Source organism: Pinus tabuliformis, chromosome 8, assembly GCF_031772625.1.
Source record: "Pinus tabuliformis cultivar Carrire ecotype Pingquan chromosome 8, CPIR1, whole genome shotgun sequence".
In the NCBI taxonomy this organism is placed as follows: Eukaryota; Viridiplantae; Streptophyta; class Pinopsida; order Pinales; family Pinaceae; genus Pinus; species Pinus tabuliformis.
Genome location: NC_142294.1, coordinates 297,852,319 through 297,869,459, shown reverse-complemented (window position 1 = coordinate 297,869,459; position 17,141 = coordinate 297,852,319). Strand labels below are relative to the sequence as shown.

The 17,141-nt window shown below is 35.4% G+C and overlaps 1 protein-coding gene across 1 annotated transcript; it reads left to right on the top strand.

The window, feature by feature from the left end:
- Window positions 1-1,575: 1,575 nt before the first annotated feature.
- On the top strand, window positions 1,576-3,533 carry LOC149235303 (patatin-like protein 5). Its single transcript, XM_089372067.1, has 6 exons — window positions 1,576-1,796; window positions 1,924-2,108; window positions 2,204-2,390; window positions 2,478-2,639; window positions 2,906-3,223; window positions 3,327-3,533. Exons 1-6 carry the CDS (start codon window positions 1,710-1,712, stop codon window positions 3,516-3,518), a joined length of 1,131 nt encoding a protein of 376 aa, XP_089228193.1. The 5' UTR covers window positions 1,576-1,709; the 3' UTR covers window positions 3,519-3,533.
- Window positions 3,534-17,141: the final 13,608 nt, after the last annotated feature.

Sequence of the window (17,141 nt, the reverse complement as noted above, 5' to 3'; positions counted from 1 at the left end):
TATTTTCAATCCATTGTGTTCTAAGTTGAAATTTAAAAAGAAAAAATATAGATATTTTCATAAATATTTTCAATCAAATTATGGTACAAAAATAAGAAAAGCAAATCCCTTATTTAAAAAGAAAAGCCCTTATTTAAAAATAAAATAAAATCATCAAATCAGCGTGGAAAAAGAAAATCAAATCATTATGGAAAAATAAGAGAAATAGATCCCAATGAATCAAATCATGGTAGAAAAATAAGAGAAATAGATCCCAGTCAAATTGTGGAAAAAAATAAAATAAATCCCTATCAAATTGTGAAAAAATAAGAGAAATAGATCCAATGAATCAAATCATGGTGGAAAAATAAAAGAAATCGATCCCAATCAAATTGTGGAAAAAAAGGAGAAATAGATCCATCCCAATCAAATTGTGGAAAAAAAAGGGAAATAGATCCCCATCAAATCATCATTCCGTAAAACTAAGAGAAATAAATCCCAATCAAATCATTGTCGTTGGTTATGCCAGCCAACCAATAAGACCTTTTAAGACAAAATAATAAGACCTTTTTTCCAATTCAAAAAATAAATAATTAATATGTTTATTTACATTGTGTTACTGTTTTTATTATTTTATGATAGTAGATGCTTTCTCATTCTACTTTTATGAATGTAGAATAAATATTTGATTATTAATATGAAGTTTTAGATGTAAGGAAATTATCTTAAGTTGAATCATAGATAATTGTTTGAGTTCAAATGTAAAATTTTAAAGGAGTATCTTTGCTTATTTTAAAGTGAAAATTCATAAAATTGTTTAAAAGCAACCAAGTTTTTAGTTTCATTTTCCACTGCAGTAATTTGACTTAACATTAAAATGTTAAATGAAGATAATTATACTTAACACTAGCATACTAATTAGGGAATTAATGGTTCTATATAACTTCATAAGCACACTAAGGCATTGTAGTATATTGATTAAAGTGTATTTAGTGGTTCGAAAGAACAATTGATTTAGGTGCTTTATTACTTGTTTCATGGTCATATAAAAAAATAGACTAGATGTTTTTATTGATATAGATACATTTTAAATTATTCTTAACATTATCTTGAAAATATAAAAAATTATTATTTTTTGGTTAATATTATCTATAAATTTGAATATAATTATCTTATATGACTCTCCACATTAAAGTTAAAAACCTAATTCATAATAACATTATATTTAACCTCAAATCCCAATAATAAAACTGAACTGCTTTTGACGTGAAATGCCGGCCTCATTCTCAATCGTCAGGAATAGAATAAATGCAAAGCAAAAGTGTGAGCATCATGACAAAGCAGACGGGACGGGACGTGACCATAAAGATAAAGATAAAGTTAAAGTTGGATTGTCTCTTCAGTACATAGAGAGTTACGCCCGCCTATTCCAACTTTGCCCACGCTTCAATGAGCAAGTCATATCAGCCGGCACTGGTTGGTGGAAGGTGTGCACCGTGAATCGTGAAAGAGACAACTTTCATAAAATCCAGACCTATTCTTCTCGATGGCTCGTGGTAGCTTCGGCCGAGAATGCAGAATCGCAAGTTCCACGTATTGAAAGACGTTTGTAAATTCAAAGGCATTGTTCTCCACTCCCGCTCCTACAAAAACAGAGTCATAGCAATTTGTTGGTCATTCTACATCTATTGTAGTCGTTCTTCCTTCAGTGTTTGCAGTTAATTGAAATCATGAAAACAGTTTTAAGCATTGACGGAGGAGGGGTCCGTGGGATCATCCCAGCAACTATCCTTCAATTCCTGGAGAGAAAGCTTCAGGTAATATTATACAAGTTTAATCTCATCAAACCCAGTTTTAAACTAATTCCAGTTCTAAAAGTTTGTGATTGAGTTTTTATTTTGATGATGTTTATCAGCAATGCTAATTATAAATTTGCGGTGACAGGGAATCGACGGTCCAAATGTTAAAATAGCTGATTATTTCGACATCATCGCGGGGACGAGCACGGGAGGATTAATCGCTGCAATGTTGACTCTTCCAAATGAAAACAAACGCCCACAGTTTACTGCGGAAGATATCACTAGCCTTTATTTCGACAGATGTCCTTCCATTTTTCCACCGCCGAAGAAGTTAGCGACGCAATATTTTTATGGTTTTAATGTTACAACCTCCATGTTCAATATGTTCACAGAGAGCTGAATCAATTTAAATGAATTACTGACAGGGGCTTTTTTGGATGGTTATGGACACAATGTAGGGCTTTGACAGGGCCCAAATATTCCGGGGATTTCCTCCGTAGCACCATAAAAGATTTATGTGGGGCTAGAAGGTTAAGTGAGACTCTAACAGACATTGTAATTCCTGCATATGATATACATTTACAGCAACCAATAATCTTCTCGTCTTCTGAGGTAATTTTTATCTGATCTGATCACTCTAGTCTTGAAATCAATTCCAACGCCTGTTTAACAAATAGAATATACCAAATCTCTATACAGGCTAGGAAAGATGAGTCGAAAGATGCATTTTTGTCGGATGTCTGTATTGGGACCTCAGCAGCTCCAACATATCTTCCTCCTCATTCCTTCAAAACACAAGATTCCCGGGGAAATCCCAGAAACTTCAATCTAATAGACGGGGGAGTTGCAGCTAATGATCCGGTAAGTCGTGGTGATATATTTTTCCATTGCCATCTCAAAAAAATTGGTAGCTATGGTTTAAATTTCAGTTTTCAAAGTCACAGCGTAACAGTTTTGGTAAGGGGCCGTGAAATTAATTTGTTGCCCTCTAAAATAATCCTGCAAACATTACTTGCAGTAAACCATGTGTCGAAAGAAATTGTATTTCAGTTTTCAAAGTCACTGCGTAACAGTTTTGCCTAATGGGTTGCGCAATTAATTTGTTGGCCTGTAACATATTCTTGCAGACATTACTTGCAGTAAACCATTTGTTGAAAGAAATTTCCGCTCGCAATTCGAATCCACCATTGTCGAAACCAAGTATTGATTTAAATTTGATCGAGAACGAGTCTAGCAAGCTTCTGGTTCTTTCTCTTGGAACAGGACAAAAAGTAGCTCGTTACAAGGCCACGGACGCTGCAAAATGGGGCTTATTTGGATGGTTAACTAAGGACGGTAGATCACCTTTAATTGATATTTTATTGCAATCAAGTTCGGATATGGCGGACATTCACGAATTCTTCTGGTTCAAAACGATTAACATGCATATGTATCTCAGAATCCAGGTACTTTTCTTGCACCCTCCATATATAATTCACCCATAGATTTTGTTTGAAGTTGAACAAATCTATATTCGAGATATCTAACACACTGCCTCATTGTGATCAGGAACCGCAGCTGGGAGATCACACTAGCTCCTTGGATCTGTCGACGGAGGAGAATCTAAAAGCCTTGAAAACGATAGGTAGCGATCTCTTGGCCAAGCCTGTTTCAAGTGTCAATATCGAGACGGGCTACTATGAGCGAACGCCAGAGCAAGACTGGAAGACCAACCATGATGCATTGATCAGGTCATTTTAGTTCTTATTGAATACGTCAATTTCAATGAAAATTGCTAAATCAAGTTTTATGACAGAAAATGGTTCATGTGAATTGGTTTCACTGTTAATATTGTATTGATTTGGCAGGTTTGCGCAGCTACTTTCATGTGAAAGAAAGTCGCGATCAACTGCTGCTCCTAGTGGCGAAGACTTAGAGTCCTGAAACTTTATGAATGTTAGTTTTCCCTTATGAATGTTACTTTGTTCGAAGATGATCTTAACTTCGATATGTAATGTAACTTTGATATCCAATTTGAAAATTGAGGCTTTCTGCATATTTCATTAATATATTGATTTTGAAAAGTATTTTTTTTTTTTTCTCGGTAAATGCTAATTCTATTAAAGAAAAATAAAAATATATACAAAGAGGTTAGAACCTCTGAGGAGGCCGCGGCCATTCCTCTACCAAAAACTCAGAGACCTTACAGTTCAGGCTTAATGCCGAATTTACAAAACATACTACAAATTTTTTGGTTCGGGCACTAACATACTGAAAAAGATTGCCGAGACTGAGTTCTTCATGCCCTACGTTGACCACAAAAACTGAGAAGCAACTATCATAGCTATTTCTATAACAAAAAACAGAGACTGGAATGACATTGGCCACTTTCTGTAGCGAGAGTATGGACGAGACATAGACATCTATCCTCAGAATTGACGACACATACCCAAAATTGCTTAGACCACGCGGCAGAGAGGAAACAGTTCTAATCTGCACGCTTTGATGAATCCGGCATTTCCTCTTCCCCCTGGAAGAAGCGACTCACGTCACAAAACCACTGTCTGTCATAAACTGGTTCGCCACCATGAGGAGTGGTCATCAAATTTAAAACATCGCCTGCCCACTGAGTCGGGCCACAAGGCACAATATCACTTTGAGCCGGATCACGGGTTGTTGTGGCACCTCTGAGACATGGCCAACCTATTGCTAGTTATCTGCCTGGAACACCATCCCTGTGAGGTCCCCGTGAAGCACACTGTCTCCGTGAGATTGAGAGGGGGTAGTTGTAGCCGAGCTGACCTGATTACTGTCTTCCTTTGCGAGAATGATAGTAATGCTTGCTGTCAAAACAGGCCTATTAAGCGAGCTCTGGAAAGTGAATCTGGCGGGTCTGGAATGAACTATTCGGAATGGGCCTGGCTTGTTCCAGAGGGGGAGAAGAAGGGGAAGCAGAGGCAATAGGGATAATATTCTGAGGAACAGGGCGAGAAGATTGGCCCCTATTCCCTGTATGACTACCTCTGCGAGGAACACCACGACGTCGAGGCATCCTCAGAAGCACAAATTGATGAGCAGAGAGATTGAAACAGAGTAAATCTATTACCTTGCTTCGAGGAATTTACAAATCCACGCTAAGAGCCAGATTCGGAACACCAGACAGAGGTTCTGAGGCAGCTCTACCGCACTATGAATCGCTCCAGTGACTGAAACAGGCGTGATGAACCGATCCATGACAATATACCAAATTATCTGCCGATCACGCATGCCTGCATTAATGCCGGACTGCAGAACCAACATTCGAGACTGCCCGGAATTGAATTCACTTACGCTTAAGCCCTTTTGCCCACCTGCTACGTGTACCGTGCAAATGTTCCTTCTGACGCTTAAGCCCTTTTGCCCACCTGCTACGCGTACCGTGCAAACGTTCCTTCTGCCGTCTGCCAGGCCAGCTGCCTGTGTTATGCGGCTTGTCATAAATGTGACTTGATACCACCCGCATCAAGGTGATTTTGAAAAGTAATGTTATTTACCATACCTTTACTAATATTTAAAGAAAAATTTACACAAGAATTAACATAGTAATATTTACATTATTAATTAAATCATTGAGCTCAAATTTTTAAGGTATAAATGTAATTTCGTTTTCATTTTAATTATTAATATTATTAAAATTTTCAATCTTATTATCATTAATTTGGTCATGCAAACCATCTAGACCCTGTGTGGACATAGACACATCTTAAACGCCATTTAAATATGAAAGATCCCCACTCTCCTTTTTATGTGGACATCCCCATTAAGATTTTGGTAGAGAAGGATATCTTTGTGACCCTGTGTGGACATAGACACATCTTAAACGCCATTTAAATATGAAAGATCCCCACTCTCCTTTTTATGTGGACATCCCCATTAAGATTTTGGTAGAGAAGGATATCTTTGTGATACATATGGCATAGAATATAATATTAATGGTAGGGAAATTTTTGTAGGGTGGGAATAGCCTATGATCTCATGAGTAAATTTTTCATATCATTTATTTAGTTGCATGGATTGCATTAAATTTTTTATGGTATTCTAATTAATATTTTTTAAATTTTGGATTAATATTTTTAAGTCATTTGATTCTACTGTCACATATTTACACCTTTTTAAGAAAAAAATTTAATATTTTATTTTTTTAAGTAAGAATGTCCATTTTCACTTTTTTATGTTTTCTAGCCATTAAACATTTTACTATGATTTATGATTTTATTGATAAAAATGTAATTTTCAATTTTCTAAATTTAATTTTTGAATTTATAAACGGATTTAATTTCTTGAATAACTCTAATTCTTTCTGCGAAAATTCTTCTAGCTTAATTTTGGGTAAAACCAATTTTAAAAATGTAATCAAAAATGTTTGAAAAGTATAATATATGGACTACTAGAAAGAAAAAAACAAGTATAAACATTTTATTTTTTATACCTTTAAAATATGACGATCTAACTATGTGTGACATTGTAATTGTCAATTTATAAACTACATTTTTGAATGCATAAATGGATTTAGCACCATTAAAAACAACCATCGCACTTTAATGAAAAAAAATAGTGAAAAAATACTCCAATAAAGGTTAAGAACAATAATGTTAAAATATTACAAAGAAAACAAAAATTCCTACACATTTTTATTTTTTATTTTTTTCTTACTATCAATGGTGAAATCTAGCTATGCATTTGATCAAATTGGAGATGAGATAACTGAAGTTGTTGAAGAGTCTAGGTTGAAAGGAGAAATATATAGACCTTTTAATTCAACATTCATTGCTCTCATTCCAAAAAAGGATGAACCGGAAAGTTTTGAAGATTTCAGACCAATTTCTTTGTGTAATTGTATATACAAGATTATTTCAAAGGTTATAGTCCTCACATTAAATCCGATCTTGTCCAGGAACATCTCTATGGAACAATTTGGGTTCCTGGATGGTAGACAAATCCATGAAGCTATAGGGGTCACTCAGGAGGTAATTCATAGTGTCAAAACAAAGAAAAAGAAGGGTGCTGTTCTTAAAATAGACCTTTCCAAAGCTTATGATAGGATCAGCTGGCTCTATCTTCGAATGATTCTTACTCATGTGGGATTCAGCTATCCTTTTGTCAGCTGGATTATGGGGTGCATAACAAACGTCAGCTTTGCAGTATTGGTCAATGGAGCGGCATCCCCATTTTTTACTAGTCAGAGAGGCCTCAGACAAGGGTGTCCCTTATCCCCTCTCCTATTTCTCCTTGTGGCAGAAGGGCTAAGTAGATTGATACATAAAGCCAGAAGTGAGAATAAGGTAAAAGGTATTGAGGTAGCAATAAATCTCTACATCACCCACCTGCTTTTCGTTGATGATATATTAATTTTTTCTAATGGTAATTACAGCGAATTAAAGGAGTTAAAATGCATTTTTGATCTTTTTCTAAAAGCAACTGGAATGCAGATAAATTCTGGGAAATCTCAGGTTTGTTTGGCAGCTGTAGACAGGAGGGAAAGAAATCAATTGATTGATCTTTTTCCGTTTCCGTGTCAACCTCTGGATGTTCCCTTTAAATACCTGGGGTTTTGGTTAAAACCAGTTGCTTACAGAAAAGAAGACTGGAATTGGATCATAGCAAAAATTGAAGCAAGAATTTCACATTGGAGTTATAGATGGCTGTCGCGAGCAGGTAGGTTGACTCTTATTAAATCAGTCTTGTTAGCCATCCCAGTTTACTGGGCTGCCCTAACCTGGTTTCCTAAAGGTGTAATGGAGAAAATTAGAAGGATATGTTGCAGATTTTTATGGGCAGGCTCTAAGGAATCCTCCGGATTACCATGGGTGGCCTGGGATAAAGTGGCCAGACCAAAAGAGTGGGGAGGTTGGGGGATTAAAAGACTCCCTGAGTTCAGCACCTCGTTAGCAGCAAAGTCAGGATGGAGGCTTATAACTATTGAAAATCTGTGGACAAGGGTGGTTAAAAGGAAGTACATTGATCCAATGCCTTTGGATGATTGGATTCGGAGTCAGAATAAGAAGGCAAAAAACTCTTCTGTAATTTGGGAGGCAACGGTGGAGGCTTTCTCAGTAATTGAGCAAGGGTTAGCATGGAAAGTGGGAGATGGCAGACAAATCAGGATTGGCAGGGACCCTTGGGTTGGGTGTAATGAAGCATATGCTTTATCACCAGGACTTCTTCGACATCTTGAGTCCAAAGGTATCTCCTATATATATCAGGTTGAAAGAGTAGGGCAGTCTACTATTTGGGGACAGGCTTGGAAGGACGATGAAGAGTTAGGACTAAATGCTAGATGGAAGAATGAATGGACAGGCTACATCAAAGAACTTAATCGATCCAATGTTAGGATAAAAGAGGAACCTGATAGATTAATGTGGGCTCACAGCAAAACTGGGGGGTATACACCAAAAGAAGGATATTCTTATCTAATGGGAAAGATAGGTTGGGGAGAACCGGAATGGTGGGCCAAAGACATATGGAAACTTAAAAGTCCTGCCAAATCCAAACTCTTTCTCTGGTGTATTTTAAATAGGAAGGCACCAACGTGGGAAAATCTTCAATCAAGATTTTTAGCTGGTCCAGGGCGATGTCCTTTGTGCAAATCTGAGGAGGAAACTACAAACCATCTTTTCACCACATGTTCTTTCTCGAGGAAATTATGGGAGGAGGTCATCGGTTTTCTTAAGGTGACTGCACAGTGGGGAAATGAATTGCTGGGTGATACTTGGAGGAAATGGTGGCAAACATATTCGGTTGGGAATATGAGGAACTTGCCAATTATCTACTGCTGGGGTGTGTGGCTTGCGAGAAACAAGAGTTTGTTCCAAGATCAAAATACACCGATTTCTGTTATTGCATCTAATATTATTGCCATTTACTCTGCTCTACCTCCCCCTGAGGAAAAAAAATCCAGACCTAAACAAAACAACATCATCATACATGAGGATATCCCTTGTGGTTATTTTGACGGGGCATCACAAAACAATAGGGCTGGTGCAGGCATGTGCATACATATCAACTCAGAACATACTCTAAAAGCCTCGGTTGGGTTGGGTACAGGAACTAATAATTTTGCGGAACTCTCTTCCTTACGTCTCCTATTATGCTGGCTACAACACAAAAACATCAACACCATTCAGATTTTTGGGGATTCTCTTAATGTTATAAATTGGATCAATGGTTTAGCTGCTTGTCAAAATCAAATTTTGATGACAATTGTTGAAGAGATTTTATATCTGAAGACATACTTTAACAGGTTCTCACTATGCCATATCTACAGGGAGAAGAACGAAGAAGCATATCAGTTATCTAAGGCTAGTCTTCAACAGGATTCAGGCAGCTGGGCGATAGAAGAGATATATCAGGGACAGTCTCACCGAACAGAACAGCCTCCTTATGAGCAGCAACAGTAATGACAGATCTTGATTGGCTCCATTTTTGTCGGCAAATATTAGAGTTTTTCTATATTTTCTGTTTACTTTTTGTACATATTTATCCATAGCAGGGTGAACTTTCGGCATTTAGATCATAGCTTACAGACCTCTATATTTTTTTGGCTCTAAAATGACTGGTGGACATACTTGACAGAATGGGGTTGTTTTCCTTCTTTGAAGGAGACCTCGGGTATCACATGTATTAGTGTACTTTTGTTTTATGGTTTTAATTCCTCCTTCCGGGAGGAAGACATATACAGGACAGACTCCGCAGAAAGCTCCCTGAGGGTTGAGCTGTGATTGTAAAAATGAGCCCAGCATGGCTTAAGAACAAATGTGTAAAAACTTTTTATCACCATAATAGAAAGTTTTGCTTTTTTCCCCGGAAAAAAATTTGATGGTAAAAATGTAATTTTATCTTTCTTTAATTAAATTTTTGCATGCATAAATTAATTCATCACCCTTAAAAATATTTATTTGATCACTATTATGTAATCTCAAACATTAATATCTTGAATTTTAGCAATTATTTTAATTTTTTGGCCAGAAGTTGTCAGCAAAAAAATGTCTAAGCTACTACAAATCAAATGAAAATTCAAAACATTTTATATTCTAAACTATCTTAACTATTATTTTTGAAATCCAGCTAAATTTTTATTTTCCATTGTTTAAATTACATTTATTATTATTAGTAGTATGTATAAACGAACTCGTAATCCTAAAAATCCTGTATTTTACCAAAATTTACCTTCAACCACAAATATCTACAATTATGACAATTTATATAATTTTTGGACCTAATTTTGAGAAAATTTATGTAGAAAAATGTTCCCATAAAAAAATTCAAAAAATAATATTTTTATATTGCTACAAAGAGAAGGAAAAATATAACATTCTATTGTTTAACAATTTCTAATGATATATAATGAAATCCTGCTATTTTCTAACCATATATAATGAAATTCGACTATGTAACAGTTTGAAATATGATAATTTTCATTGAATAAAGTAGACCTTCTTTCACTTATATTATCTAATCTCAACCAGTGATATAAGTAAATTCCAAAAACTATTTTCACTATTTTCGACATTTTGGAAAAACGTAGTTGGAAATATGATGTATGAGGTTGGTGAAAATGGGGCGGTAGTCTAGAATTAGACTACTGGCTAACTTTGTAACCAATGAGATGCGCGTTGATGGATCTTATATGTGGAATTTCCCCCTGAGGGTCTCACTTATCTGACCAATCACTATTGGCCCTTCTCTCACTTTCCCTTTTGTTAAGAGCTTCAATCTGCACCATTGATCTCACTTCTCGATATCCAACGGATATCGCATCGTTCGCTCACCAACTTACTCGAATGATATCCACCGTCGATGTCACTTAATCTCACGTGGATTCTTGCACGAACGATATCAAGACAAGAGTGCGCGAGAAAAGTGGTTTTCTTGTGCTACGTGTTGACCGCTAAGGTTGATTGCATGAATTTTCCAAATACCATTTACGACCTTTTGGGCACGCAAGATGCCACTTCCCGTTTATCAAATACAACCCACGTGCTTAATTCATACTTTAAGGAAGATGCTTAAGGAATGGTTTAGCACTTAAGCTCAATACTAACTCTTAATACTAATTGACTGTGAATTATAAATAAAATGTTTGAAGAGAGGAAAATACCCAATTAGGGTCTGGAATGCCATTACATAGTCATAAGAGAATTTCTACACTAGAACAATGCTTCCACATCACACTTCAATCAATTATTCAACAAAATCAAAATTACAGAGTCTTGGCCCTCTTGGCTTGATTACAAAAGTTTGTTTGACTACTGTTCAATCTCAAACCCTATCTCTCACTCAAAAACTCTCACTTACTCACCATGTTCTCGATTATCTAATCTCTATCATTACATTCTTTCTTCTTTTAAGAATCAAATCCTATCCTAACTTCATTGACAACTCGATCCCTATTTTTAATAGTCTAACAATCAAATCCCTATTTGCAAGCTCAGTGACACACCTATATTAACAACTTATCTCCTATTCTAAAAATAATACAATAATCTAATTATTACAATAATTGAGATAAAGATTAATTCGAGAGTTCCAACCCTCTCTACTTATAATTGATTTTGACCACTCAGGTCAATGAAATTCATTTCTTGTTAGCCACAACATGTGAAGATACAATCACTTTGCTAGCTAAGTCCATATGCTCCTGCATTAGACTTCCGAGGAAGGAAATAATCCTTCAGACTTTCAAGATTTACTCCATACTTTTATAACTCTGGTGTTGTCAACCAACTAACATCCTTTATTGGTTGTCCATTCCATTTTACTAAATACTTAAAATAAACATGTCCTTTGGTTCTTTTAGTTACTATTTTATCCAAAATAGCTTCCACCTCTTTCTTGACTATCTTTGGCATTTGTTATTCCCAATTTAAAGTTTGAACTTTATCTCCTACATGTTCCTTTTATAGTTCTGACTCTGTCTCCTTGTACGGATATAAATCTGCAACATTGAAGGTAGGTGATATTCCAATCCCTTATGGCAATTCAATTTCATAAGCATTAGTAGAAAACATCCTCACAATTCTACATGGCTCTATCTTTTTCATCTTTAGTTTATTGCAAGTCCCAACAAGAAATATTTATTTTCTCAAGTATACCATCACTAGATCTCCCACTTGGAATTCTTTTTCTTTCCTCGTCATATCAGCTCTCTCTTTGTATTTGCTGCTACTTTCCTGCAATCTAGCTTTCACATCTTCTTGTAGTATTTGCGTCTGCTCTGCAAACTCTTCAACTTTTTCACTTCTTGTCTCCTGTTTTCCAAAACTTTTGAGCTCATTTGTGCCTCTTGGATTCATTCAAAAAATAATCTGAAATGGCCTCATCCTAGTACTTCGGTTTGGAGTGTCACTATAAGCAAACTCATCTTGAGCGAGTGCTAAATCCCAGTGCTTAGGATTGTTATATGCTAAACTTATCAATATGTTTCCCAAGCTTTTGTTTACCACTTCGGTCTATCCATCTATTTTAGGCTGATATGGTGAACTAAAACTAAGGTTGGCACCTAGTTTCTTCTTAAGAGTTCTTCAGCAATTCCCAACAAACTTCGTATCTCTATCAGATACAATACTTATAGGTACTACATGTAACCTTACAACTTCTGAAAAAATATATTGGTAAGATGTGTTGCATCACTTGTCTTTTTACATTCAATGAAAGGTGCCATTTTATAAAATCTATCTACCACAACATAAATGGAATCATTCCCTCTTTGGGTTCTAGGTAATCCAAAAACAAAATCCATACTAATTGCATCCCATGGTCGGTCTGGTATTGGCAATGGATGGTACAATCTTGTATTTTGGCTTCTCCCTTTAGCATGCTGACAGATCCTGCATTTCTCGACAAATCTCTTAACATCAGTTTTCATCTTTGGCTGATAGTAAAAATCATTTACCTGCGCAAATTATTTGTCTTATCCAATGTGACCAGATAATACTCCACTATGTTTCTCCTTGATTATGTTTTCCCTCATAGAGCATTTGGGAATGCACAATTTGTTACCTTTAAACAATAAACCTCCTTGGATAAGATAATCTAACTACTGGCTTCTATTATGAACTACCGGATTTTGTACAAGTACATAAATATCTTTGAATTCTGCATCATCTTTATACGTATCAACCATTTCTTCAAATCCTACAACACCAACTCGTAATTCTTAAACAATGAAATTTACCCTGCTCAAAGCATCAACAACTTTTTTCAACTTAACACTTGTGTGTTTTATCACTAAAGTAAAACTCTATAAAAACTATACCCACTTGGCATGATTCTGGTTAAATTTTGGTTGATTGTTTATGAACTATAATGCATGATTGTCAGAATACAATACAAACTCCTTTGGTAGCAAATAATGTCTCCATTTTTTTAAAGCTTGCACAATAGCATAGAATTCTTTGTCATAAGAAGAATACATCTTCTTAGCTTAATTTAGTTTCTCACTAATGTAGGCTATTGGTCTCCATTCCTGACTCAAAACTGCTCCTATTACAACTCCACTAGCATAAGTTTCAACTTGGAAAACATTCCCAAAATCAGGTAAAGCTAAGACTGGTTTCTCTATAATTTTCTTCTTCATCAACTTAACATTTCGGTCTACTACTTCTATCAACCTGAATGTCGAATTAGTCTCTTTTATTGTTTCAAAAATTGGTGCATAAATCTGACTAAAACTTCTGATAAAATTTTTATAAAAACTTGCAACACCATGAAAGCTTCTTACCTCAAATATGTTTCTTGAAATAGGTCAGTTCCAAATTTACTTGGACTTTCTCTGGATCCATTTTCAAACCTTATTTAGAAACTACAAATCCAAAATAGATTAATTCTTCTTTCATGAAACTACATTTCTTCATATTTATCAGCAATTTCTCTTTCTGCGGATTTCCTAAAACCAACTTAAGATGCTCCAGATGTTCTTCTTTTCTTTTACTAAAAAGTAAAATATCATCAAGATAAACAAGATAGACAAAATTTCCTGCATATTCTTTCAAGACTCCATTCATCAATCTCATGAATGTGCTAGGTGCATTGGTGAGTCCCAAAAGCATCACTAACCACTCATATAGTCCATTGTTTGTTTTAAATATCGTCTTCTATTCACCTCGTTCTCTAATCCTTATTTGATGATACCCACTCTTCAGGTCTATCCTAGTAAAATATGTTGACCCATTTAAACAATCCATCAAATCATCCATGTGTGGTAAAGGAAAATGATACCTGATTGTGATTTTGTTTATCACTCTGGAATCTGTACACATATGCCATTCACCACCTTTCTTTTTACAGAGTATTGTTGGTACAGAACATGGACTAAGACTCTCTCTGATTAATCCTTTATCCATTAGTTCCTGTATGTGTCTTCCAATTTCTACATTTTCTTGAGGAGTTAACCTGTATGTTGCTTTGTTTGGAAAACTTGCTTGAGGTATTAGATCAATATGATAACTAAAAATCTTGATTGGTGGCAATGCATTTGGCAACTCATGCACAATAATATCAACAAAATCATTCAACAGAGTTTTGATTTCTTTAGATAAATCATCTAAGTTTGTGGAAGTTAAAATTACCTTAGGTCTCCTTATGATAGTAAAATTCATTTGCTCATCCTTCTTGACTTCTTGCAGCAATTCTTTCCCACTCATCGCCATAACATTGTTTCCAAGTGCTTCTTTGTCTGCTTCATCCTTCAATGGCAATAGTGTGTGTTTATTTCCATCCTTCTCCAGAGTGTAAGTATTTCTTCTCCCATCATGAATAGCTTTTTGATCAAACTGCCAAGGTCTTCCCAGCAACACATGGCATACATCCATTAGCGTTACATCACATAATATCACATCCTTGCAAGTACCAATCTGTATCTCTACCCTGCATTTTTCTGTCACAATAAGCTGATGTCCTTTTTGAAACCATGATACTTTGTAAGGAGTAGGGTGTATTGTTCTCACTAGTCCTAACTTGTCCACCATTTTTGTAGAAATAATGTTATCAGTGTTTCCACTATCAATTATCACTTTACAACATTTTCCATTGGACTTGCATGTAGTTCTGAATAAACTCTTCCTCTGAGCTGGTTCTCCTATCTCTTTCTCTTCCTTAACCAATACCCTGTTATCACTCAGAATTTTCTCAAGGTTAAAGAAAGAAATTTCCGAGGTAACCACAAACCAATCTTTTGAGTATATATCCTAGCCAATATACACTCAGAGAGGGCTCTCTCTTTATGATTTAGTTTTGTTTTGATATGATATTAGGCTAGTTATTAATGCTTAATGAATTTGTTTTGATTTGTTTGGTGGAATTAAGGGAATAGATGGGCAGAGAAGATATTTAGGCCATTGGGCTATGGAGTCAAGTAGGAAAGTTTTATCACGATTTGATTAATCAGTGAGGTAAGAGTTCACAAGGCGAGCTAGCACATCAAGGACAAATCTGAAAGTCTTAATGGATAAAAATCTTAACCAGGGCCAAAGGCAATGAAGAATCTTTAATAGGGGTTAAGATGATGAAGGTAGGTTTGGCAAGTAGCAAGGGAAATTAAGAATCCTATACTAGGGGCCAATAGAGGGAATGAATTACAGAAGTAAGAGAGAAACTAAGAATTCCCAAACTTAAGCAATTTAGTAGAAAACATTAAATAAGCAAAAAGTTAAAACAGAGAGAACTTAAGTTAATTTTGATGATATTACTCGTTTTCTTTTACTAATTATAAGAAACATATGTGATATTTCATAACATAAAGGAAAACAATAATCAAACTCAGATAAATGATACTTATTTGTTTCCCACAGTGCACATGAATTGAGTGAAATGTCCTCAGCTTTATTCAATCCAGTAAACTAGTCCCAACCTTGATTACAATAGCTCCTTTAGCTCAAAACAAAAGTCAACAGAAATGCTTTTTAATCCACACAAAATACTTCAAATGAAGAAGTATTTATACAAATTCTTAACTGAAATATCTCGAAAAAATATCAAGATTAGTTTTACAAATATCTCAAATTGTTTTGCACTAATAGAACTTAAATAAAGGACATTCAAAACTAATCAATCTATTTGACACTATTTTTTATGGATTTATGGTGACAAAGAAGAGAAAGTCGAATTTTATAGAAACTCTTAATTGATGATGAGGCATCCATGTCACTAACTGCATCCTTTCTTTGTACATTCTACCTCAACAATTCTCCAAAATTAGGGTCCATTGATACCTTTGTATATCTCATTCTGAGATAGATATGTAAAAAGTGAAAGAGTTTACTATAGATAAGAATGCTTTTGAGATAAACCTCTCTCAGTTTCCCAAAATTTAGCTCCAACTCTTCACAATATTCTCTGCAAAAAGATGTTTCAAATAGGACTTTACACAATTCGAAAAGTAGGTCGTGAAGATATGCACTTATCTCACTTTTTGTAATACCTGTGTAGAAAATGACATCAGTTTTTGTAGATTAGCCTGTTTGGAACAAAAAAATCCTCCGGTTTCTCAAAATACTTCTTGGATTGGCCAAAATAGTTTCTGAAAACCTATGACTTAAACAGGAAATTTCTGAAGAATGTATCATTTATGCTTTCATTTCATCTTTATCTTCAAATTTCTTTTAACTGTTTTTCACTTTTACTTTGGATTAACTTCATTGTTGCTGGTGAAAGTGTTTTCATCTCTATTTAACCCTTATTGCATGCATGTTTACTTTTACCATTCTGTTGTTTCATCTGTCTTCACTTTGACATGAATCTGTATGCTTTGTAACTGTCATCTTTTCTGTTTCCTTCTACAATTGTGTTCATCCTCTGAGCACAAGTTCTGAATGTGGTTTTCAGTTGATTCTTGGAATAAACTAGTTTTGTGACTAGTATCAGAACTATTTATCCAAGCTCTGATCTTAGTTTGATAACATAAAAAAATTCAATATTATTTAAAAGAATACAGGTCTTCATGAAGGGCGCTTGATGGCTCTCTGGCACAGGGATGCTTGGGAAAGGGGTCACAATGGAGTTTTGGACTGAGAACAGATGGTGAAATCATGTTGCAGAGGCTCAGGGAGGTGCTGGAAGGTTTCATAGATTTACACAGTCAAATGGGAAAAAACCATAAAAACACAAGTTTTCACATTATAAGGTTTAATAGGCAGAGTTTCAAAATATGGTGTGAAAGTAAATTAAATGAACGGACGGGCAATTTATCGAAATGGTGGGGAAGCGGTATTGAAAGGGCCATCACTCCGCTTATGAGTTGTGGGTGGTTTTTAGGGGAGGCTGCCCGATGCCATTCATCAGGTGCCACGTAGTGGCGGGGTGAACAGTGAAACCACTCACATCGGGTGGGTAAAGCTCGGCTTTCGGAGG